This window comes from Pan troglodytes, chromosome 3, assembly GCF_028858775.2.
Source record: "Pan troglodytes isolate AG18354 chromosome 3, NHGRI_mPanTro3-v2.0_pri, whole genome shotgun sequence".
Classification (NCBI taxonomy): Eukaryota; Metazoa; Chordata; class Mammalia; order Primates; family Hominidae; genus Pan; species Pan troglodytes.
Window position 1 is genome coordinate 141,120,930 of NC_072401.2, and position 25,941 is coordinate 141,146,870.

Genomic DNA, 25,941 nt, shown 5'->3' on the forward strand with positions numbered 1-25,941 from the left:
TTTAATATCAAGGTGCTGGCATCTGGTAAGGACCTTTGTGCAATGTCATCCCAAAGGGAGGGGGGGCAAGAGAGGGCCAAGCTCACATTTATAACAATCCACTCCTATGATAACAACATTAATCCATTCATGGGAGCAGAGCTCTCATGGCCTAATCACCTCTTATTGTCCTACCTCTTAATACCATTATAATGGAAGTTAAATTTTAACATGAGTTTTGGAGGGGACAAACATTCAGACCATAGCAATTACCAGTATGCTGTTTGTCCTCTTATTTTCCTTTTCATAGAAAAATGTAATAAATGGAACATACTAGAAGGATCTATGGGAACAACATTCAGGGAAAATGCCATTCCTCTTCAACCAATCCAGGGAAAACATACAGAGAAACTCTAATTTTTGTTAGTTTTTGTTAATGCTATGGCAGTATTTCAGCTGTGGGTCACCTGGAAATTTTATCACTGCAGAAGGTGATAAACATTTCATTATACAATGCTCTATTCTTTTATACTTTCCTAGAGGCAATAACTACATATACCGGCAATGAAGATCTTTTTAAATAGACACATGGGGTTTTGAAGCACTTGAGATTTTATTGATTAATTGATTTTTTATTTTTTTACTTTGTGTCAACCATCTCTTAGAATCTGGATTTGGGGGACTGACTTAAGATTGGCTGGGAGAAGTCAGTAGGGAACCTCAGGATTTGTCCAGAAGCTGGGAAGTTTCGTTTGTTTGTTTTTTTTTTTTGTGAGACGAAGTCTTGCTCTGTCACCCAGGCTGGAGTGCAGTGGCGCGATCTCAGCTCACTGCAAGCTCCGCCTTCGAGGTTCACGCCATTCTCCTGCCTCAGCCTCCCGAGTAGCTGGGACTACAGGCGCCCGCCACCATGCCCGGCTAATTTTTTTGTATTTTTAGTAGAGACGGGGTTTCACCGTGTTAGTCAGGATGGTCTGGAACTCCCAACCTCAGGTGATTTGCCCACCTCGGCCTCCCAAAGTGCTGGGATTACAGGCGTGAGCCACCGCGCCCGGCCGGAAGTTGTAGTTTTTAAACCAGTTGACTAGTACAGGTGTACCCAAGAGTTTCTCAAAATAAGAGTTACCAGCACCCAAAAGTTACAGTCATCAGCCAGGGCCACAATTCTCTGCTCAGCTCCTCCTGCTGTTGTTCCTCTCTTCCCGAGCCGTTCTCTGACTTTGAGAGCCTCTGCCTGTCCACAGGCCTAGTGTAGACCTCTCCTTCGAGATCTGTCATTTGGGAGGTTATTATAGTAGATGGTGATATGGGTTCAGGGCAGCTAGTTTGCAGTTTAGAATCTCTGCCATGTACTGAAGCCCAAAACTATTAAACTGAGTATACAAGAATGTTTTGGTGCTGCCCTGGCTTCTTGGCTCTACCTTCTTATCTAATCTTAGTTGTCAATGATTTCAAGAGCAAACAGCCAAGGAAGCCTGAAGACCAACAAGAAACTTTGAGCAGACCTGGCTTGCAACTATTTATAAATTAATTTTGTTATTCCTTCTTTCCTATATATGTGTAGTTCCATGAATTCTACTTTGAACTGGTTATAACATCTTACTGGTTCCCTCATGAATGAGTTACATAAAAATTTTGATATGTTTTCATTTTATGTTGTATGAAAGGCATGATTTTTACCTCTGAAAGTATCTTTTAACATTAGGTACATTATATGCTAAGTACTTGTCTAGATACTTTATGTGTTTATTTTGCAGACACACAGAACACATTTGTATATGCCAGGTGCTGTTTTAAGTGATCTATAAGTATTAACTAATTCAATCCTTAGAATAGGACTATGTCATTTAAACTTCTCTTCAGCTCTTATTATCCCTATCTTATTAAATGGAGGCTGAGAGGCCCAAGGTTGTGTTATTAAATTGTAGGGTCTGTGTGAGGCTGAGGCAACTGCCCTCCCCAGAAGACACTGGGAGCTCCCTGCTAGGGACTAAATGTTTGTGTCCCCTCTGCAATTCATATGTTGAGACCCTAACCCCCAACGTGATGTTATCAGGCATTTGGCAGATAATTAGCTACAGGTGAGGTTATGAGCATAGGCCCCCATAATGGGATCTGTGCCCTTATAAGAAGTGACCAGGAAGCTTGCTCTTTCTCTGTCTCCAACATGAAGGTGTCCTTCTGCAAACCAGGAAGAGGGCCCTCACCAGGAACTGATTGGCCAGCACTGTCATCTTGGACTTCCCAGCCTTCAGGACTGTGACAAATAAATTGCTATTGTAAGCCACCCAGTCTATGGTATCTTTGTTATAGCAGCTTGAGCCAAGATATACCCTCTAATGGTGCTGTAGGATGGGGTGAGGAAAGGCCCCCAGCTCTGTTTTTTGGGAAGCTGCATCTTTATTTTTATTATTTGTTTGAGACAGGGTCTCACTTTGTCACCCAGGCTGAAGTGCAGTGGAACGATCTTGGCTCACTGCAGTCTCAGGCTCCTGGGTTCAAGCAATCCCCTTGCCTCAGCCCCCTAAGTAGCTGGGACTACAGGCACGTGCCACCATGCCCTGCTAATTTTTGTATTTCTTTAAGAGATGGGGTTTTGCCATGTTACCCAGGCTGGTCTCGAACTCCTGAGCTCAAGCCATCTGCCCATTTCAGCCTCCCAAAGTGTTGGGATTACAGGCATGAGCCATCCTTCCAGGCCAGAATCTGCATCTCTAAAGAGCAGATTCTCCTGCCTCAGCCTCCTGCGTAGCTCCTCCTTCATGCCACCATGCCCAGCTGATTTTTTGTATTTTTAGTAGAGAAGGGGTTTTACTGTTTTAGCCAGGATAGTCTTGATCTCCTGACCTCGTGATTCACCCTCCTTGGCCTCTTAAAGTGCTGGCCTCTTAAAGTGTGAGCCATCGCGCCCGGCCGGTTTATTTTTTTAAAAATGGCTGGGCACAGTGACTTGTGGCTGTAGTCCTAGCTACTTGGGAGGCTGAGGCAGGAGGATTACTTAAGCCCAAGAGTTGGAGGCTGCAGTGAGCTATGATCGTGCCACTACACACTCCAGCCTGGGTGACAGATCAAGACCCTGTCTTAAAAAAAAAAAAAAGTATGATTATTATCAGAGTCTCTAGGTGACAGTGAGAGGCAGCCTGGTGCAGGGGATAGGGCACAGTTGTAATCTGCTAGACTGGGTTCAAATCCTAAATCGGCCATTCAGAGCGTGAATAAATTAGAACTGGCTTAAATTAGCATTTAAAATGTCAACAGGATTAAGTAAGTACTTTCTTCTCACTTTTTCCACAGGAGGTGAGAAAGGTCTCAGTAAGGCCCTGGGAGGGAAGGGCGTGGGGATGAAAGGGATCCAGAGAGTCTGTGCATTGGCAGAGAAGATAGTGTAACTGGCCCTGCGGCTGGAGGGCTGGTCCCACAGTGAGCTACAGCCCTGCCCGCTGGCCGTGGGAGAGGCTTAAAACAAACGCCGGAAGCAACTCCCAGCCCCATAAAGATCTGTGACAGGCAGCCCCAGACCTGCCTGCCTTCCTGACTTCTGTTCCAGAGCAAAGGTCATTCAGCCGCTTGAATCAGCCTTTTCCCCCCACCCGGTCCCCAACTTTGTTTACCCGATAAGGAAGGTCAGCATTCAAAGTCAAGAAGCGCCATTTATCTTCTTACCCTGCGCTCTACAAATAGTTCCGTGAGAAAGATGGCCGGGAACTCGATCCTGCTGGCTGCTGTCTCTATTCTCTCGGCCTGTCAGCAAAGTAAGAGGCATGGGAAGTTCGTGTGTGTGCGTGTGTGTGTGCGCGCGCGCGTGTGTGTGTGTGTGTGACAAGGCTTGCGGGAGAGGGAGGGAGGGAGGGAGATGGGTCCGGTGTTTTGTTTCCTACTTGCCTTTGCAGGTAGCTCTGGGTCCTCAGAGCACAGTCGCCTCAGGGTCACCCATGCCGCCTGCTCCCCTCCTTCCCAGGGGCAAGCAGAGACTGAGAACATTCCAGAGATTAGTTCTCCCAACTGGAACGCTGTGGGGCCTCAGAGCTCAGCGATTCTGCATCATCTGTGATTACGACCCACAGCCCGTTCAAACGAGCGTTAGTAGCCTGCTAACCTGCAGGAAGTGGTGTGAATATTAATTACAAGTATTCCAAAGGAAACGTGCCTGCTTCTAAACCTGGTTGTGATTTCTTGAACGTTGATGTTTTAATTAATGTGTTTTCTTAAATAAACTGCCTATGGTGGTATGATTATCAGATTGAAAAAAACTTCCTTCAGAAATATTAGCTTTAGATTAAGTAATTAGCTCTAAATTTTAAAACAGCTTCCCACTAGGATTATTCAATATCCCGACTGCCTGGTTAAATAGAGGGCTTTTACTCCATGGGAGTCACATTTGCTCAATTCATATTATCTTACCTACAATGTCAGCTGGGGAAAGGGGTCCGAGTGCAAGAGTGCAAGACTTCTTACCAAGCATGCATATTTCTTTATATTTCCAAGTATGCCTGTACCAGGAAATAGGGCCAAGCCGTAGACTGCTCAGGTTACACAAACAGCCAGAAGCAGGAAGGCCTCACAGCTGAGGATCCAGTCCAGGCCTCCGTGCATGCTCAATGTCTTGCCTAGCCAGTCTGTTTTGAGATTGTATGAAGATCTTGAACCTTCAGACTCACGTTTTGTGGTTTGATTCACACAATCTGTTGTGGAGAAGAGCAGGATATTTGTTTCTAATTAAAGAAGCACTTAGACCTGTTAAAAGGAAAACCCTAGACAAATTACATTTAACTGAGTTTAATTGAGCAAAGAACGATTCACAGTTGGGCATGGGGAACAGGAATAGGTTCAGAGAGACTCTGGGGCTGCCACGTGGTAGAAGAAGATTTATGGACAGAAAAAGGAAAGCGACTCCCAGAAAACGGAAGCATATAGTTCACGATGTACGGAGAAACCTTTAGGCCGAACTTAAAATATGTCAGAAGGCAGCTTTAGGCTAAACCTAATTTAACAGGTCTAAGGCTCACTGTTGGTAGCATCCTGACTCACAGGTGCTACCAAACCTGCATGCGCCTTTATCCTAGGCCTGCAGGTCCACAGATGTCCCAAAGCTGACAGAGGTGCTCATCCTCCCTGTTTGCTGCTTGTGCAGGGGGCTGTGTGAACTGGGGCCAGAATGTTAGGGGGCTGGATGGAGTCGGGGTAGGGGTGGGGAGAGAGGAGAGGAGACTGGGTGAATGATGATTAATGGTGGACAGGGAATGTTTAATGACAAGGTGTTAGGGCCGGGCACGGTGGCTCACCCCTGTAATCCGAGTACTTTGGGAGGCCAAGGCAGGTGGATCACGAGGTCTCAAGAGATCGAGACCATCCTGGCCAACATGGTGAAACTCCGTCTCTACTTAAAATACACAAATTTGCTGGACGTGGTGGCATGCTCCTGTAGTCCCAGCTACTAGGGAGGCTGAGGCAGGAGAATCGCTTGAACCTGGGAGGGGGAGGTTGCAGTGGACTGAGATCACAGCACTACACTCCAGCCTGGCGACAGAGCGAGACTCCATCTCAAAGAAAAAAAAAAGATGTTGATGAAGAGTTGAACTTTGTAAAATAATTGAAAAGCTGTATTCTGAGCCAAACATGAGGGACGAGTGGCCGGTGACACAGCCCAAGGAGATTCTAAGAACATCTGCCCAAAGGGGTCTGGCTACAGATTGGTTTTATACATTTTAGGGAGACATAACACATCAACCAATTCATGTAAGATGTACATTAGTTTGGTCCCAAAAGGCGGGACAACTGGAAGTGGGGCATGGGCTTCCAGGTCATAGGTGGATTTAAAGATTTTCTGATTGGCAATTGATTAAAAGAGTTTATCTACAGACCTCAAATCCATAGAAGGGAGTGCCTGGGTTAAGATAAGGGGTTGTGGAGGCCAAGGTTCTTACTATGCAAATGAAGCTTCCAGGTAGCAGCCTTTGGAGAGAATAGATTGTAAATGTTTCTTATGAGACTTGAAAAGGTTCCACACTCTGTTAATTCTCTCCTGGATCAGAGAAAAGACCTGGCAAGGGAAAGGGATTTTCTACAGAATGTAGACTTTCCCCACAAGAGACAACTTTGCAGGACCATTTCAAAATATGACAAAGAAATATATTTTAGGGTAAAATACTTCAATTTCTTTCAAGGCCTGCTATCTGTCATGTGATGCTATACTAGAGTCAGGCTGGAATTTGGTGTCTTATTTCTACAAAAAGTCTTAAGTGTTAGATTTTTTAAAGGGAAGGTGGGGTTAAAGAAAGACACAGAGAGAGAGAGAGAGGAGGGGAGGGGGTAGAGGGGGAGAGGAAGAGAGAGAGGCTTTACAACAACACAGGTTTATTACAAAAACCTGTGGAGGCGGGGGACCAGCTTAATGCCAGAGCCCGCCATTGCTTACAGGCTGGGGTATGTATAGGTATGGGCGGGAGGGTTTGGGCAGTATGGCTTGCTGCCCTGGAGGATATTGATAAGATGTTCTTATGTTCAGGTGGTTTGGCCAGGGATGTTCCTTGGGCTCTGTCAGGATTTGATAGGGATATTTCTTCAGTTGGGCCTTTGCTTGGCAGGGTATGATAAAGATGTTCCTGTGTCTTGTGGTCAGGTGGCTAGGCAGGATTTCTCAGGGCCCGAACCCCCATGGAATGTTTCACTTTGACCAAGGTCTGTGAAATGGCAGGGGCTTACAAAATGGTGTAGTTTGGACTAACATTAAGGTCTGTTTTAATGTTAATGCTGGTCAGTTATGCCTGAATTCCAAAGGGAGGAAGATATAATGAGGCACATCTGACACCCTTTCCCCATCATGGCCTGAACTCATTTTTTAGGTTAACTTTGGAATGCCCTTGGCTGAGAGGAGGACTCCATTTAGATGGTTGGGGGGCTTAGAATTTTATTTTTGGTTTACAAAGGAGAGAGAGATTGTGTAAGAGGGAGACAGAGAGAGGAAGACACAACTGTTTAGCTGGCATTAGGAACCAGAATTTGCTCCTTTTGCAAGTCTGATGTTCATGGAGTCGGGACACCATGTGCCATGGTTGAAGCAGCTTAGGTTTTGAAGACAGACAGAGCTGTATCTGTTGGTCTAGCCACTTCCCAGCTGGGTGTCCCCGTTCAGGATACACTGCCCTTCAATGTCACCATCAAAGAGGGTTTAATGGGACGCTGGGGAGGAAATCCCACCACAGTTCCTGGCCCCATGTAGGCGCTCAGCACTGTCAGTTCCCATCCTAAGGTCCTTCTTCGAAGAGAGAAGTTTCTGCTGCATGGAGAGGTAGAGACAGGGTGAAGGTACCCAGCTGTGGCTGGGTGGGCATCACAGGGGGTAAGGGGCAGAGAGAAAGCTTCCCCTTCACCCTCTGAAGGTTCACTGAACGTCAACTGACAAAAGGCAGATTAATAGGAGAAAGGGTATGACAATTTCTTTTAATATGCACAGCATGAGAGAATGGTTGCCCAATAATCCAAAGGGGTACAGCAGTTTGTATACCATTCTTCACAGGGGAGGGAGGAAATGGGGAATGCAGACAATTCTTTTGAGTGGTAGTAAACAATTATTAGGGAGAATGAATGGACTGGGAGACAAAGTAACTTGTCAATGATTCTCTGGAATTTGATTGGCCAGAGGGGTAGGCTTAATCTGGTGGGAAAGTTCGTCCAGGTGTGTGCATTCCTCGGTCTTCTTTTCCACATGAGATAATGAGGTCTGAGGGAGGAGACGGCAGGCAATTGTGTTTGTCTTAGGGGGTCTGGTTTCTAGGTAGATAAGGGAGTTTCAGAGGACTGCCCAGCTGCATCCTGTGCCTTGGTAGAGACCACAGGTTGAGACAGGAGGCAGTGGAGAGGTCACAAAGACCTTGAGGCAGCTTCTTTAGTTCAGTCATATTTTGAGGTGCAATATTCTGATTTCCTTCGGTGGGGGGCGGTGGGGGGGGGGGTTAACAGAAATACCAAACTCTGTGAAATCTTTTAAAGAGGTTTATTCTGAGCTGATATGAGTGACCATGGCTTGGAGAAAACACAAACCCAAGAAGCCTTCAGTGGGTGGTCCCAAGGCAATTGGGTTACAGTTTGGTTTTATACATTTTAAGGAGGCAGGAATTATAGGCAAAGACATAAATCAGTACATGGAAGGTATCTATTTGTTTGGCCCCAAAAGGTGGGATATCTTAAAGCCAGGGGGCTTACAGATTATAAGTGGACTCAGAGATTCTCAGATTTGCAGTTGTTAAAGGAGTAAAGCTTTGTTTAAAGACTTGAATTCAGCACAAAGAAATGCTTACATTAAGAGAAGGGGTGGCCAGGTGTGGTGGTTCATGCCTTTAATCAAGCACTTTGGGTGACCAAGGTGGGTAGATCACTTAAGCCCAGGAGTTCAAGACCAGCCTGGGCAACATGATGAAATGCTGTCTCTATTAAAAATACAAAAAATTAGCTGAGTGTGGTGGCGCTCACCTGTAATCCCAGCCACTTGGGAGGCTGAGGTGTGAGAATTGCTTGAGTCCATGGGTTGCAGTGAGCCGAGATTGTGCCACTGCACTCCATACTGGGTGAGAGTGAGACCCTATCTCAAAAAAAAAAAGAGATAAAGAGGTCATGTGATGCTATACCAAAGTCAGTTGTAAAGTAAGCCACATACTGGGTTAATTTAAAAGAACTGGCCTAATGAGATTTGATGGTTTGTAGGGCGTGACTTAACCCTTGCCTTGCAAGGCCTTAGGTCTTGTCTACAATTTGATGTCTTCTTTCTGCAGCCGGCTTTGTTAGTCTTATGATCCCCATTTTAACCTTAATCCTGGGCAGTTGTGCCTAAACTCCAAAAGGGAGGGGGCACAACCAGGTGTGTCCTACCTCCCTTCCCCTCACGGCAGGGAATTCAGTTTTTCAGGTCTCTCTGGGGTTCCCTTGGCCAAGAGTGGGTCTGTTCAGTTGTTTGGGGGTTAGGATTTCATTTTTGGTTTCTCCTCAGCACATGTGTATCTCTGGAGAAAGCTAGGGAAAGAGGAAAGACAGGCAAAGCAAAAGGAGATTATTATCTAGAGGTTTTAATTAACTCATAAGAAGGGAAATAAAGTTGAAACTCTACAGAAAAGGAGGTGAAATAGCACCCCACTGTCATCATATATTCATCATATATACGTAGATATATTTTAAGACATACTGCTCTGTCGCCCGGGCTGGAGTGCAGTGGTGTGATCTCAGCTTACTGCAGCCTCTGCCTCCCAAGGTCAAGCAAGTCTCCTGCCTCAGCCTCCCGAGTAGCTGGGACTACAGGCGCGCCACTATGCCTGGCTAATTTTTGTTGTTGTTCTTTTTGTTTTGTTTTGTTTTTTTGAGAGGGAGTCTCACTCTGTGGCCCAGGCTGGACTGCAGTGGTGCGATCTCGGCTCACTGCAACCTCTGCCTCCCGGGTTCAAGTGATTCTCCCGGCTCAGCCTCCTGAGTATCTGGGACTACAGGCACACGACACTGCACCTGGCTAATTTTTGTATTTTTAGTAGAGACGGGGTTTCACCGTGTTGGCCAGGCTGGTCTTGATCACTTGACCTCAAGTGATCCACCCGCCTCAGCCTCCCAAAGTACTGGGATTACAGGCACGAACTACCGCACCTGGCCCCACTCTCATCATATTATTCCAAAAATAGCCATGGTCTCTCTGAGGCCCCTCACCTGAGAGAACAGAAGGGCTTCTATCCCTTGGGGCTGGAGGTGAGCCCAGCTGAATCCTCTTTCTTGGGGCTGGACTGGGAGTAGGTGGGATATCTCAGTACCTCTTCCATTTACTGAAGCTCATTCCTCACACTTGCTAGTGTCACAAACAGATGCCCATTGGGTGCAATTAGTGTAAGAAAAGATAGCACTTTTAAGGCTTGCTTACTCCCAGCCTCATTTTGAAGCTCTAGGCTCCTGTGCATTGCTAATTCATAAGTCTAGGAGCACATACCTTTCATTATTTCCATTTTATAGGTGGAAACAAGAAGACTTGCCAAGTATTTTCTGCAAGGCTGTGAAGCATGTTAGAAGCAATGGTAATAGCAGGTGCAGAGTGGCCAAGTCCTCATTTCCCCCTCAATGGACAAATCCCTTTAGCTGAGCCCATGAGTCATTGGCCTTTCCAGATTGATGCTGCCCTGGAGGGATGGAGCCCAGGGTTGGAGACAGTCAGGGCCCATCTGTACATTCCTTCTCCTCACTCTGCTCTCTCAGGCTGCAGTATGAATGAGAAAACTCCAATCCCAAGCATTTACACACTTTTTTTTTTTTTGACTCGGAGTACAGTGGTGCGATCTCAGCTCACTGCAACCTCCGCCTCCTGGGTTTCAGCAAATCTCCTGCCTCAGCCTCCTGAGTAGCTGGGACTACAGGTGTGCACCACCAAACCCAGCTAATTTTTATATTTTTAGTAGAGACGGGGTTTCACCACGTTGGCCGGGCTTGTCTCAAACTCCTGACCTCAAGTGATCCACTCGCCTCAGCCTCCCAAACTGTTGGGATTACAGGCGTGAGCTACCGGGCCCGGACAGCATTTACACACTTTAGATATTCAGTGACAATGTTTAAATCCTAAACAACAGCTTATTTGTAGCAGAAGGGGATTAGTGGAAGGGAAGAGCCTGCTTTGAGAGCCCTTGCTACACCAGGATCAATATTGACTTCTTGTGAGAGGGGGAGATCATATCCTGTTCCAGTAGGAAACACATTGCCTCTAATACTCTTAACACAGGGAGAGACCCAAACTACACACTTGGTGTGGAATTTTAAAAGGAAACATTTAAAAAATATTAGCAGGTAGGAAACAGATATTGAGGTACTAAAACAAGTCAGACAAGGGGATAGTGGGGGAGACAACTGGTAAGGAGCTAAAACTGAAATAAATAATGTGAAGCGAAATAATAGTTACTGTAACCCAACTGAACGTGGGTCCATTCACCCAGCATAGAGAAACAAACACAAGCACCAGGATTTGCAGTGACAGAAAGGGAAGCATTGATTGCAGGGTGCCAAGCAAGGAAAACTGGGCAGCTAATGCTTAAGACCCTAACTCCCCAATGGCTTTCAGGCAAGGGTTTTAAAATTTTATTTATTTTATTATTATTTGAAACAGGGTCTTGCTCTGTCACCCAGGCTGGAGTGCATTGATCCTGGCTAACTGCAGCCTTGTCCTCCCAGGCTCAAGCGATCCTGCCTACTCAGCCTCCTAAGTAGCTGGAACTACAGGCGTGCACCATCACCACACCTGGTTAATTTTTGTATTTTTATTTTCTAGACATGGGGTCTCACTATGTTGTCCAGGCTGGTCTCAAACTCCTGGGCTCAAGCAGTCCTCCTGCCTTGGCCTCCCAGAATGCTGGAATTACAGGTGTGAACCACCATGCCTAAATGGGTTTTTAAAATTTGTTTTATAGAGATAGGGTCACCCCATGTTGCCCAGACTGGTCTTGAACTCCTAGTCTCAAGTGATCCTCCCACCTCGGCCTCCTGAAATTCTGGATTACAGGAGTGAGCCACCAGACATGGCCCAAGCAAGGGTTTTAAAAAGCAGGGGTATATTTCAGGAAAGCAGAAGGTATAGGAAAAATAATAAATCAATACATGGAGGTTATACCTTGGTTTGGCCTCAAAAGGCAGGATATCTTGACACAGGGGCTTACAGGCCACAGGTGGATTCAGAGATTCTTTGGTTTGCAGTTGGTTAAGGGAGCCAGGCTTTGTCTAAAAACTTGGGGTCAGCAGAAAGAAATATTAAGGTTCTAAACTAAAAAGTATCTGAGACAATTTAGAAAATTTATTTTGCCAGGGTTAAGGACATGCCCATGACACAGCCTCAGGGGCTCCTGACAACATGTGCCCAAGGTGGTCAGGGCACAGCCTGGTTTTATACATTTTAGGGAGATATGAGACATCAATTCATCTATGTCAGATGTACATTGATTCAGTCCGGAAAGGCGAGACAACTCAAAGTCTGTATCCAGGTTATAGGTAGATAGGAGACATTCTTTTGAGTTTCTGATTAGCCTTTTACTGAATTGAAGGAAGCAATCAGATATGTATTTGTCTCAAGTGAGCAGAGGAATCACTTTGAGTTCTGTCTGTCCTTTGTCCACAAGGAATTTCCTTGTGGGTAAATTGTGAGGGAGCTATGTAGGTTTTTTTTTTTCCTTTTTTTATCTGGGGTCTAGGCAAAGTGGCTCACATCTGTAATCCCAGCACTTTTGGAGGCTGAGGCGGGTGGATCACTTGAGGTCAGGAGTTCAAGACCAGCCTAGCCAACATGGTGAAACCCCATCTCTGCTAAAAATACAAAAAACTAGCTGGGCATGGTAGCACATACCTGTAATCCCAGCTACTCAGGAGGTTGAGGCAGGATAATTGCTTGAACCCAGGAGGTGGAAGTTGCAGTGAGCTGAGATCATGCCACTGCACTCCAGCCTGGGCGACAGAATGAGACTCTGTCTCTTAAAAAAAAAATCTTTATAGCTGTCTTATTTAGGTATAGAATGGGAGGCAGGTTTGTCCAATGCAGTTCCCAGCTTGACTTTTCCCTTTGGCTTAGTGATTTGGGGGTCCCGAGATTTATTTTCCTTTCACGAAAATAAAGTGTGTGTGTGTGATTCTCTGCAGGCCCCTCAGGAAGAAATTTAGAACAGGGAATGGTGGTCAGAATTCAGTCCTCAGTTCCCGCTTAGCTGAGGTCCATGTGACAGTGGTCAGCATTTTCCATCTGATGGAGGTCCTGGTTTCTGAGAAACAACTCAAGAACCCATGTGAAGACGTTATCTTTAGTTTCTATAGGGAACCGAACGTCTTGTAACTCTGTCTTATTTGGGTGACTATTATTTAAACTATTATTATCTTCTCGCTTAGCGGGACTGAAGGCTAGCAAGGTGCTTGGAATTTCCCTTGAAGGAACTCAAGAGTTTTTATTTCCGTGCTTGAGGTGGCTAGCAGGTCCCTAAGAGTGTTCCTGGCTCTGTCTCAATGCCAGAAGTTTATTATGGGGTGAAAAGAGGAAGTTAAGGACAGGAGGCAAGACCTATTGAAGGCTCAAAAACTGACAGAGGAGGAAGTATGGATGTGGAAGTGAAAGAAGTCCACAGGGCTCATCACAAGATGAAGGTGGTCCCAGGCATCAGAGTTGATTATCTAACGAAATAAAGGAGAAGAAAGTCATACTGTTTTATAACAGGGAAACGTTGGCAGGTAGGAGCCATCATCCCCAAAGTTTTCTTGTACCTGCTGGGCAAGGTGTCAGAGCCCTGGCAATGGAAAGTGATTGGCCCACAGGGAGTAAGAATTTACCGACAACAGTATAGGTTTGAAAAGGAAAGTTTTATTAGATTGAGAGAAAGCTGCAGAAGAGTGCAGCGGGCTGCCTCAGCGAGAGGACTGAGCGCGCCGGGGAGGATTTTCCTTAGGGGTATTTATGGACCTTAAAGCAAGAGCTTAGGGGTAATTTGGTCCGTATTAGCCACATATGTCATGATAAATGATTACATTTGTAGACATTTTGGTGTCGTAATGTCAGCAAGGGTTGCACAATGAGTTTTGTCATGCATGCATTCCGGAGATGTATAGAGGTAGAGAAAGTCTAGTTACGTATAAATTTTGGGGAAAGAAGCCTGGAACCGGCCTTAGATATAGGGAAGGTCAATTATTTCTAAACTCCTCAGATAAGGAGTTCTGCCTCTGGATGGTCGGCTTCATGGCCACCAGGTGGTCTTTGCTCTCTTTAGTGGCCCCTCCCTCCTGGCTTCCTCATCTCCAGGCAATCTTTATGTCACTATAGATTCATCTGCATTTTGAGAATTTTATATAAATGAAATTATTCAGTAGTACTCTTTTTTAAAATCCTTGCTTTCATTCAGCATAATTATTTTGAGATTCACTCATTTTTGGGGGGTATCAATAGTTTATTCCTTTTTCTTATTGTTAAGTAATATCCCATTGTATGGCTCTATCATGATTTATTTATCTGCTCACCTGTTGATGGATACTCTTATGAGTCAGGGTTCTCCGGAGAAACAGAATCAATACATACACTCACACATAGACACACACAGAGAGAATTATTTTAAGGAATTGGCTCACACAATTGTGGGGGCTGGCAAGTCTGAAATCTGCAGGAAAGGCTGGTAGGCAAAAGTTGATGTTACAATCTGGTGTTGAAGGCAGTCTGGAGGCAGAAGTCCTTTCTCTTTGGGGGACCTCAGTCTTACCTCCTAGGGCCTTCAACTGATTGGATGAGGCCCACCCACATTAAGGAGGGTAATCTGCTTTACTCCGAGTCAATTGATTTCAATATTAATCACATCTAAAAAAACACCTTCACAGCAACATTTAGGCTGGTGTTTGACCAAACAACTAGGCACTGTATGCTAGCCAAGCTGATGCATAAAATTAGCCATCACAGAGTTGTTCCTGTTACGAACAAAGCTGCTGTGAATATTTGTGTACAATTCTTTGTACTGAAGGAAATAAAAATATTTTACCCAAGATAGATTTCTTTGACAGATTTTGAAATGGCCCTGCAAAGCTGTTTTTTGTGGGGGAACTTTGCATTGTGGAGAATCTCCATGAATGCAGCAAGGCCTTCCCTTGTCCAGATCTGGGAGAGATTAATGGAGTCTGACACCTGTAAAGATCTGGAAGAAACACTTACCATCTATTTTCTCTGAGGGGCTGCTATCTGTGAGATTTCGTCTGTATAACATGACTCCCTTGGCTAGCTGAGCCTCCTCTTCTTCCCCTCCCATATCCTGCCTTGCCACTAAAACCTGACTTACCACCATAACCTGTTTTTTTGGCCATGTTCTGAGCCTGCATTGCTTCTGTGAACCCAAAATATCTGATAGGTCTCAACCAATTTAGAAAGTTTATTTTGTCAAGGTTAAGGACATGCCCGTGACATAGCCTCAGGAGGTCCTGATGGCATGTGCCCAAGATGGTCAGGGTACAACTTGCTTTTATACATTTCAGAGGGACATGAGACATCAATCAGTATGTGTAACATGTACATTGGTTTGGTCTAGGTAAGGCAGGACAAATCAAAGCAGGGGCTTCCAGGTCATAGATAGATAAGAGATAAAGGTTGCATTCTTTTGAGTCCTTGATAAGCCTTTCACTGAATACACAATTTAGTCTGGCTCAGTGAATCTGCTTTTTTTTTTTTTTTTTGAGACAGAGTTTCACTCTTGTTGTCCAGGCTGGAGTGCAATAGCGTGATCTCGGCTCACTGCAACCTCTGTCTCCCAGGTTCAAGTGATTATCCTGCCTTAGCCTCCTGAGTAGCTGGGATTACAGGCATGCACCACCACGTCCAGCAAATTTTTTGTATTTTTAGTAGAGACAGGGTTTCTCCATGTTGGTCAGGCTGGTCTCGAACTCCCGACCTTGGGTAATCCACCCGTCTCAGCCTCCCAAAGTGCTGGGATTACAGGTGTGAGCCACCGTGATCGGCACATTTTTACATAAGCAATCAGATATGCGTTTGTCTCAGATGAGCAGAGGGTGACTTTCTGTCCAGCACCTGTGAAGATAAGCTTTTCCTTGTGGGCAAATTGTGCTTTGTAGCTATCTTATTTAGGAATTAAAATGGGAGGCAGGTTTGCCTGCTGGAGTTCTCAGCTTGACTTTTCCCTTGGCTTAGTGATTTTGGGGTCCTGAGATTTATTTTCCTTTCACATTTCTGTAGCCTCAAGATGGCATATGAACTTCTGTACCTCACTGTGGAGCGGGGTCTTTGTTCTGAAGGCTGCTATGTATACATATGAAATAAATGTGTGTGATCTTTCTTTTAACTTCTGTTAATTAATCTGCCTCATGTCAGTGATTTTCAGTGAACCTCCAGGGGGCCAAGGGCTTTGGCCCCTACAGTATGGACATACAATTTTGTTTCTCTTAGGGAAATACCTATGAATGGAATGACTGGGTTATACATTGGAGGTATGTCTAACTAAAAGACTCCCTTCCAAACTGTTTTTCAAAGTGGTTGTACCGTTTTACATTCCCACCAGCATTGTATGAAAGTTTCAGTTGCTCTCATATCCTCTCCTGTCTTTTTTAATTGCTATCATCTGTCTTTTTGATTTTAGACATTGTAATAGGTATGTAGTACTATCTAATTGTGATTTAAATTTGCATTCCACTAATGACTAATGACGTGCCCCATCTTTAACGCAACATTTCCCTTTACTTGCAGGTTATTTTGCTTTGCAAGTTGGAAAGGCAAGATTAAAATACAAAGTTACGCCCCCAGCAGTCACTGGGTCACCAGAGTTTGAGAGAGTATTTCGGGCACAGTAAGTAATGCTTCTTCCACCCTTCATGGATCTGTGCCTGCCATACAGACACAATTCCTGACTAGGGGAAAGGGATATGGAGAAGACCCTAAGTTCATGTGCAATATCTAGTTATAACAAGTCACTCTTCACAGCCAAGACCGTTCTCAGAATCCAGAAAGTTTGAAGGGTTCGGGGCATGAAGTCTCTGCCCACATCTATTACCAATTCAGCAGGGTATATTTACAGAAAAGACTGGGATCTCAGGAGGGACTGCTGTGTCTCCCAAGGAGGGTCACTGGGTCAAAGAGGCCCCCTGGAGCCTTGGGAGACCACAATAGTCTGAAGTCGGATTAGTTATGCTACAATTTTCTATCTTATTTTTTCCTCCCTACTTCAAGACAGAGGTAGATCAGGATTAATCTTCTGCCAGTTTCTCTGTGAACCATTTCTTAAAATCAGACACCTGTAAGAATGAGAAAGCTTGCCAGCTCACATGCATGCGCCATGTTTTTTGATCATCTTGTGCTCCTTGTTTTTTCAGACCCACACAAAATGTTCCACCATTAACACCGTGAACTTGCCTGCTGCAGGAACGCTAGGGCGTACTTTATATTTCATCCCCCAAAATACGTGCTTTAAGAAACATTTCATGCATCACTACTGATATATCATTGGGTTCTTTTGTTACCATCGTGGGATTTTTCATTTATGTTTACAAGTGAGATTGGCCTACACTTTGCCTTTCTTGTCTGGTTCTTGTCTCATTTTGATACAGATGAACCTAGTGTCAAATGAGTTGGAGGAAGCATCCTGTTCTACTTTCTCAGAGAATTTTAATAAGGTTGGAAGAGTGTGTTCCTTCAAGGTTGTGTAGAACTTGCCTTAAAATAATCTGGGCCTAATGTTTTTCTGGTGGGAAATTTTTAAATTATGGGATTTGCATTCTTTAATGATTATTGGACTAGGCAGGCTTTTTGTTACATCTTGAATCAATTTTGGTAGGCCTTGGTCCTTGAGATGATAACATTGGTCTTCTGATTACCCACTTGCTCCAAGGAGGGTTTTACAGACTACTCCCTAGGCTTGAAAGCGTGGGGTGAATACCACCGGGAGTACACGAGATAATTGTAAGAGGTGTGTAGACTTGGTTTTAAATAACATTGAACTACATGATGAGAAGTCATTCTCATTTCAATTATCTTTGAATCCTTATGGTTAAGTCAAGTGGAAAGTATTGGTTTGGAGCCAGCATGTCCCACACCTCAAAATTAATGTTTATTTTTATCAAAGTAATTTATGTACGTGATCTGAAGATAAAGTGGGATTACAGGTTTTATGACAACAAATAACTCTTCCTTGTCCCTACCTCCCCTCTCCCTCTATCCCTAGAGATAACCCTTTTTGATTACTACTTTGGGTATTTACTTCTGTATTTCTAAACATTATACTTTCACTGCTATTTATTGATTCACAAATTTTAGACATTGTCAGTTGGCTTCTTTTTATGGAAGAAATAATTTCATGCTCCTTTACTTCCTCTTTTCCTTACCTCATCCTTCCAGTAACATTATATCACTCTGTTGAGTTAAATCAATAGCCAATGTTTATATTATTGTGATTAAGAAAATAATGTTGAAAGCAGGGCCTTATAGTATACTGTGGTTACATTTCCTTCTTGTGCAATTTTTTTTCCCTAGGGTTAATAATTGCTCTTTATTTCTTTGTTTGCTTAGTTTCATGCCCAAATCTTCTGCAGAACTGAAAATCTCCTTTCGTTACATTCAAATGCATTAGATAATCTAGTAATACATTTTTCTGTCTTGGAGTCATTTCTGCCTGAGTCCTCCACTTTTCGCTTCAAGTTGCGGGATGCTCTTGGTGCTTGCTGCACAGCTGCTATCCTGGGACTTCCTGTCACCATCCTAGAAATTTCCCTTATACTGTCCTGATTTGGATTTCCTGGACCTCCTGTTTTCCTGTTTATTGGGTTTCTCTCTCTTTTTAGTGGAGTACACCCTTCAGAAGCTTCCTGAGAGAGGGTGAATGTTTGGTAAAGTTTTGAGACTTCACATATCTGAAAATGCACCTTTATCTTGCCTCACAGTTAAGGGATGGCTTGGTTACATGCATTTCTGTATTAGAAATCCTTACCCTCAGAGTTTTTGAAAAAATTTGCTCCATGGCTTCCTAGTTCCCACTGATATTGTTGAGATGTTCTGTGCTATTCTGCTTCTGGACCTTTTGTTTGGAAACTATGGAAGCTTCAGGATCTTGCCTGGCCTACTGTCCCGAGATGTTAATAGCATTGTGCTTGTTGAGAGGCTTTTTCTTCACTGTGCTCAACCCCAGGTGAGGCCTTTTCACAGCCTGAAAACTCATGTCCTTCTGTTTTAGAATTGTTTTTTGTTTTGAGACAGGGTCTCACTGTTGCCTTGGCTGAAGTACAGTGGCACAATCTCAGCTCACTGCAGCCTTGACCTGCCAGCCTCAGGCAATCCTCCTACCTCTGCCTCCTGAGTATCTAGGACTACAGATCCGTGCTACAATGCCCTGCTAATATTTGTATTTTTTGGTAGAGATAAGGTTTCACCATGTTGCCCAGGCTGGTCTCAAACTTCTGGGCTCAAGCAATCTGCCCACCTCAGCCTCCCAAAGTGCTGGGAATACAGGTGTTAGCCACTACTCCTGGCCCAGAATATTTTTTAATCTTATTTCTTCCCCCAGATTTCCTCTCCTTCATTTTCTCTGTTCTTTCATTCTTAAAACACATACTAGTTGTGTGTTAACCTCCAGGACTGATCCTCTAGTTTTCTTTTATCTTCAGGTTTTCATATTTTTGGATTTTTGTTCTTTCAGAGGAATTTCCTCAACTTCTAACTTTTTATCTGAAATTTGAGATATCATAATTTTAATTTCCAATAACTTATTTTTATTCTCTGATTGCTTTTTAGTTGTTGGTGCTGATGTTAAACCGTCCCTTTTTTATTTCATTGATGTAGTTTATTCTCTTATATTTGAGGATTTTAATTATAATTTTAAAAATTCTCTGTAACATTTCTGTTTCTTCCAAGTATCTTTGTGTCTTTTTTGGCCTTTGTCTTTCATTTATATTTATTATTTACCCATTAAGTATTTATTGAGCACTTCTGTGTACTGGGCATTGTTATAATAGCTTGGCCTAGATCCATGAACAAATCCCACAAAAATCCTTGCCCTCTTGGAGTTTGCTGAGGAAGCCAGAAAATAAACAATAAGCAGATGATATTATAAGAAAATAATATAAGCTGGGCATAGTAGCTCACACCTGTAATCCCAGGGACTCAGTAGGCCCAGGCGGGAGAACTGCTTGAGACCAGAAGTTCAAGAGCAGCCTGGGCAACATAGCAAGAGCCCCCTCTCTCTATTAAAAAAAAATTAAAAAATTAGCCACATGTGGGTACATACCTGTAGTCCTAGCTACTTGGGAGGCTGAGGTGGGAGGATTGGTTGAGCCCAGGAGTTCAAGGCTTCAGTGAGCTATGATCATGCCACTATACTCCAGCCTGGGCAACAGCGAAAGACCCCAACTCAAAATGAAAGAGAAAATCATATATTATGTTAGAAGGTAATTGGTGCTAAAAAACAAAAACAAAAAGGATAGCATTGTAAGAGGGTATGGGATGGGTTCCTGGGGGGTAAGTTGGGTGGTCTGTGATGTACAATAAGGTCCCGCTGAGAAGGTGGCATTTGTGAACATGTAGAGAAAGAGCTCTTGGGTCAGAGACAATAGTCAGGGAAAAGCCCTTAGCTGGGGATACACCCAGTGGGTTAGTCAGGAGGTCAGGGGGCTGCAGGGAGCCTGGCAGGGAGTGGGAGGAGGTCAACTCAGAGAGGTCATAGACGGCTGGGTCACACTGGGCCTTAAAGGCCACTGTAGGGGACTTTGGCTTTTCTCTGAGTGAAATGGAAAGTCATGACAGGGTTTTAAGCAAAAGAGTGACATGATCTTATATTTTAAAAGGAGAATCCTGTTTGCTTTGCTGAGAAGGGCCTGTATAGAGGCATTGGTAGAAGCAGAAAATGCATTTAGAATTCCAGGCAAGAGATGATGGTGGCTGTGTTGCAGAATTTTTGCTCCTTAGTTCAGCTAAAACTGGGTTCTTGTCACATGGCCAGGAAAGATTAGGCGTGCTGACGCATTGAAGGGTGAGTAGAGCAGAATTTATTGGATGTAAAGGAAAAAAAGAAAAAAAAAAAAAAAAGAAACTCAACAAAGCGGGAGGGGGTCCTACTCACAGGCCCCTGCCTCGCAGATTAATTCCAGGTCACCACCCACGAGCTGGAGACCAGGCTCCTCCCTCTGCACAAGATTCGAACTTCCTGTGGCTCCACCCTGTTCCTCCAGTGAGCATGCAGGCTTTATTCAGAAAGAATCAGTCTGGAAAGGGCAGGCAAGCGGGGGCAGTTCTCCCTCAGGGTGGCAAGTTTCATCCTGGACCAGCAGTCCGGGCTTTCAGCCTTCAAGCTTTTTTAGACTTGAGGGTGGGGTTTCACCAGGGACCCTTGGCTGTCTCCTGTCTCTGTCGGCTAGAGCCAGGGAGATAGCAGTGAAATGATGGGAAGTGGTCAGGTTCTGGATATATTTTGAGGGTAGACTTATAGAATTTTCTGACATAATGAATGTGAAGTGTGAGAACAGTCAAGAATGATTCTTGGATTATTGGCCTGAGCATCCATCCCAAAGGATGGCCTTGCGATGATCTGAGATGGAGAAGGCTGCAGGAGAACTGGTTTTGGGGAAGTATTAGGAGGTTCTGTCTTGACATGTTGTGTTTGAGATGTGACTTAAGGAGAGGCCTTAAGCATTATGATCTACTAAGCTATTTGGATTGTTTATGATTGCATCATAAACTGACAAATACATTATTGGTTACACCTCCAAGTAGAGAGGCAGCTGGATAAACAAATCTGCATTTTAGGAGAGAGATCTGAGCTGGAAATATAAATTCAGGGGTCATTGGCACAGGAAGATGATTTACAGCCATGAGACTGGATAAAATCACTTAGGGGAGTGTGTGTAGGTGTATTAGTCCGTTTTCACACTGCTGATAAAGACATACCCGAGACTGAGCAATTTACAAAACAAAGAGGTTTAATTGGACTTACGGTTCCATGTGGCTGGGGAAGCCTCACAGTCATGGAGAAAGGCAAGTCACATTTTACATGGATGGCAGCAGGCAAAAAATGAGAGAGCTTGTGCAGGGGAATGCCTCTTTTAAAAACCATCAGTTTTGTATTTTCTTTTTTTTTTTTTTTGAGATGGAGTCTCACCCTGTCACCCAGGCTGGAGTGCAGTGGCCACAATCTTGGCTCACTGCAACCTCCGCCTCCCAGGTCAAGCAATTCTTGTGCCTCAGCCTCCTGAGTACTGGGACTACAGGTGCCTGCCACCATGCCTAGCTAATTTTTTGTATTTTTAATGGAGACAGGGTTTCACCATGTTGACTGGGCTGGTCTTGAATGCCTAAACTCAGGTGATCCGACTGCCTTGGCCTCCCAAAGTGCTGGGATTACAGGTATGAACCACCGTACCCGGCCTAAAACCATCAGATCTTGTGAGACATATTCACTGTCACAAGAATAGCATGGGAAAGACTTGCCTCCGTGATTCAATTACCTTCCACCAGGTCCCTCCTACAACATGTGGGAATTCAAGATGAGACTGGGGTGGGGACACAGCCAAACCATATCAGTAGGTAAAGAACAAAAGAGGACTGAGCCCTGATGGCATCAGGAGGTCAAGATGATGACAAGGGTCCTGCAGAGAGATCTGAATAAAGGAGATCTTAGAGGTTTTACCCAAACATCTGGTATTAATAATTCTCAACTGGCTGTTAAGAAAGAGGCATTAGAGAGTGATATGGAAGCTCCATGTGCATGGCTGGGGCTTATGATTGGTCAGGAGGCAGCTTTCTTCTGGAGAACCCTCAAAGTATCTGTAGGTCATCTTTCTGGTACCACTTAGTTTCTCTAGAGAAAACCCTTTAAACCTCCTTCAGGGGTTGAAGGAAAGAGGGGTGGAGATAGGATAATAGGCCTGACTTTTGAGAGTGCAGTAGTAAAGACAGGAAGGTTTTGCGACTGTGCAGTGTGCAGCATGCAGATTCTGACTGTTTTCAGGACAGAATTTTACCCCCACCCTCTATTATTCCTGAAGTCCCTAACAGTCTCTGGTTCTGTTTCTCCAGGCAATAAGCCTCCCACCTCCTGTGATGGGGAGCAGGCTGGGGCTCAGGAGTGGGAAGCAGAGGTGGAGGGCAGCTAAGCCCTCCTTATTCAGTTTTTCAACCACTCTTAAGTTCCAGCCTTTGGCCTCTAAGGTACCTGGGGTGCCCAATTCCTGAGCTTCTTTTGGTTCTGGGGTAAGGATGGTCTCAGTCTTCATTGCTTCTTCCTTCAGCAGGCACATAGGTTTCAGCTTTCTGCACTCTACCAGTCCAGCCACTGTTCCTCCGTGTGCTGTCTTTCCCGCAGAATTTTGCTAATGGCTCTCTTCCACTCTTGAGAGATTGTTTGGAGGTTCCAGCAGGGGAGCATAGCTACTCATATACCCTTGACCGAAAACTGGTCCTCCTCTATGGAGGATGGTTGTCCTCTTTGACTGAGCATGCAGCTTTGGGAAGGACGCACATGGAGTGGGGAGGGAGGAAGGGAACACCCGCCTAGCCAGCCAGGTCAGCCGAATCAACCCTGGCAATTGATGGAGTGACAGATGTTGCAGCCAGATTACCCTCACTTCCTCTCGTTTACTCTTGTGTCTGCTCTCATTCTCTTTGTTCTTGATTACTCATATCTATTTTTTATTCTTTAACTAGCATTTTAGTGAAGCTTCAGAAGTGAGAAGAAATGAGCATGGGTTCAATCTGCCATGTTTAACAGGAAGTCATCATGATACATTTTTGATATCCTGTGCACACCCATTTTCCCTTGTCAACAAAAAGAGTCAAACTCTATAAAATACTTAAAGAGATTTATGTATGTATTTATTTATTTTTAGCCAGAATCTCACTCTGTCGCCCAGACTGGAGTGCAATGGCGCGATCTTGGCTCACTGCAACCTCCCCTTCCTGGGTTCAAGCGATTCTCTTGCCTCAGCCTCCCGAGTAGCTGGGACTACAGGCATGTGCCACCACACCCGGCTAATTTTTGTATTTTTAGTAGAGACAGGGTTTCACCATCTTGGCCAGGCTGGTCTCAAAGTCCTGACCTCAAGTGATCCACCCTCCTCGGCCTCCCAAAGTGCTGGGATTACAGGCATGAGCCACCACACCCAGCCTGAAGAGATTTATTCTGAGCCAAATATGAATGATCATAGCCCATGCCACAGGCCTCAGGAGGTCCTGAGAACACATGCCCAGTTTGTTTGGGGTGCATCTTGGCGTTATACATTTTATGGAGATATGAAACTTCAATCAAATACATTTAAGAAATACATTGGTTTTGTCCAGAAAAGTGGGACAATGTGAAGTGTGGTGGGGTGGGAGCAGGGGGCTTCCAGCTTATAGGTAGATTTAAAATTTTTCCTGGTTGACAACTGGTTGAGTTTATCTAAAGACCTGGGATCAACAGAAGGGAATGTCTGGGTTAAGATAAAGGATTATGGAGACCAAAGTTCTTGTTTGCAGAGGAAGCCTTCAGATGGTAGGCTTCAGAGAGAATAGTTTGTAAAATGTTTCTTATCAGACTTAAAGTCTGTGTTGCTGTGAATGCTGAAGAGGTATAAGGGGGTATGTCTGACTCTCACTTTCCATCATGGCCTGAAACAGCCTCTCAGGTTAAATTTTTAAAAGAGCCCTGGCTGAGGAGGAAGTCCATTCAGATGGTTGGGGGGGCCTTAGAATTTAATTTTTGGTTTACACCCTATTCAACAGAGAAAGAATCTCATGGTCAGAGCCGTCAGCAATCATTAGTATCTAACTAGAATTTAGTAACTTTTTGCTTTCATTGGATTTATTTTTATACTTAACCTTTATTTAGAAAGCTACACTCTTTCTGCACTTGTAATGATGTAAAATTTATTTTTTCTTAATTTAAGCAAAAAAGAAGCTGATTTGTAGAAAGATAGTGATACATTAAAAGGCTAAAACTTTGACAGTGTTAGATTAATGCTTGAAGTTTGGGAGACACTATGCTATTTATAAAAATCATCACGGGAGGAAATTCCAGATCTTCCCACTTTGTCTTTCATGATCTGAAAACTTGTTGGGAACTACTGGGTATCAAGCAGGCTAAGTCCCTGGGCCACTTCTTGGTTCTATTTTTATTCTCATAGTTTCCACAAATTTGACTTTCTTTGAAGTTATTTTGCTCTCCCTCCTCTTCTATATCTGGAATCCTCTTGTCCCAGGAATAAAACTGAACACCATTTCCAAGTATTTCTCTCAAGTTACTATTTATAAAGTAAGTACTGTATACAAACCCAGTTTCCTTGTTAGAGATGTTTTGCTTTGTTGGATTAATCATGGTAGAACAGAGAGTAGTTAAAAAATGATGATCAATAATCAGGACAGATTTGGAGCCAGGAAATACTTTGAGCAACAACACAGTAGTTGTTCCCCTGGTTTCTCACTGAAGAGTGAATGGGGATGGCTCCACTCCATACTTTGAATTTCTTCTTGAATTTTCCCAGCCCTAGCCCAATTTTTGCCTTAGATTCTAAGGCGTAGGATAAATCGGGCCAAACCAAATCAAGAGTCATTGCTTGCAAAGCCATTTAGACTTTATCTGAAGTAGTTAGAGCAGAATTCCCTGGGATAACCAGTTCAGTCCAAAGCCTACTTGGTTATCTGTTTTTTTCCCGGAGGAGGAATGCACTGTCTTTTCTGGCTCTCCTGGACCAGAAGCACTGGTTTCCCTTTGCCTCTTTGGAAGGACTTAGAGCTTAGAGGTCCAGCCTTTTCCCTACCCTTTTCTCCTGCTGATTTTGCCCTCAGCATAGCCAAGAAGCCCAAAGTTATGACTAATTCTATCTTTAGGTGGACCTGGACATCTCATCAGCGTCACTTCAAGGTTCACTGATCCTAAAGGACTGTTTCTTGTTGGAAGGTCATCTCAGGGTGGGTATCTATTTGTGAGCAGAGCTGATATGGAGTCCAGCCTTTCTGAGTTACTAGCCCTGGGCTCCTTAAAATCTCCATTCACTTCCTCTTCCCTTCCTTACAGGAGAGGACTTACAGATGACAGTCTCTAGAGTCTTGCCGTCTTTTGCCAGAATACATTTTTTAAAATTGTGAAAATAGCAACTATAATTTCACCAAGGACCATTCCTTTGCGTTATTACTGAATTTAGAAAATTCTATCTCATCTAATCTGAGCACCTTGATCTCTTTAGAGTAAAGTCATTTTATAAAATCTAAAAAGTAGATCCAAGTAATAAATTGATTTTCTTGCAATGTAAATACATTTCCTCTGATTCTACCTTCACTGGAAGGGGAGAATAGCTGCTGACCTCACTCCTTTTCATGTGCTGAAAGACCATTATTAAGCATCTTTCATCTTCTGGATTTTGAGGCTAGGGAGCACTAATTCTTCAGCTTTTTTTCTCCAACCATTTAGAAATTTTGGTTCTCTTTAGACAAAAATTTTTAATATTATTTCTAAACCTGGAGTCTAGATGTATATCTAGTAT

The 25,941-nt window shown here is 44.0% G+C and overlaps 1 protein-coding gene across 3 annotated transcripts in view; it reads left to right on the forward strand.

The window, feature by feature from the left end:
- Positions 1-575: 575 nt before the first annotated feature.
- Positions 576-25,941, forward strand: part of MGST2 (microsomal glutathione S-transferase 2) — a 41,300-nt gene continuing 15,934 nt past the window's right edge. For 2 of the 3 annotated variants that reach the window (XM_001138779.7, XM_009448311.5), the window contains exons 1-2: positions 576-3,731; positions 16,193-16,292. In XM_001138779.7, the coding sequence (XP_001138779.1) occupies positions 3,674-3,731; positions 16,193-16,292 (158 nt within the window). In that variant the 5' untranslated portion in view covers positions 576-3,673. The remainder of the gene's footprint in view (positions 3,732-16,192; positions 16,293-25,941) is intronic. The other variant, XM_009448310.5, reaches the window with a different exon arrangement.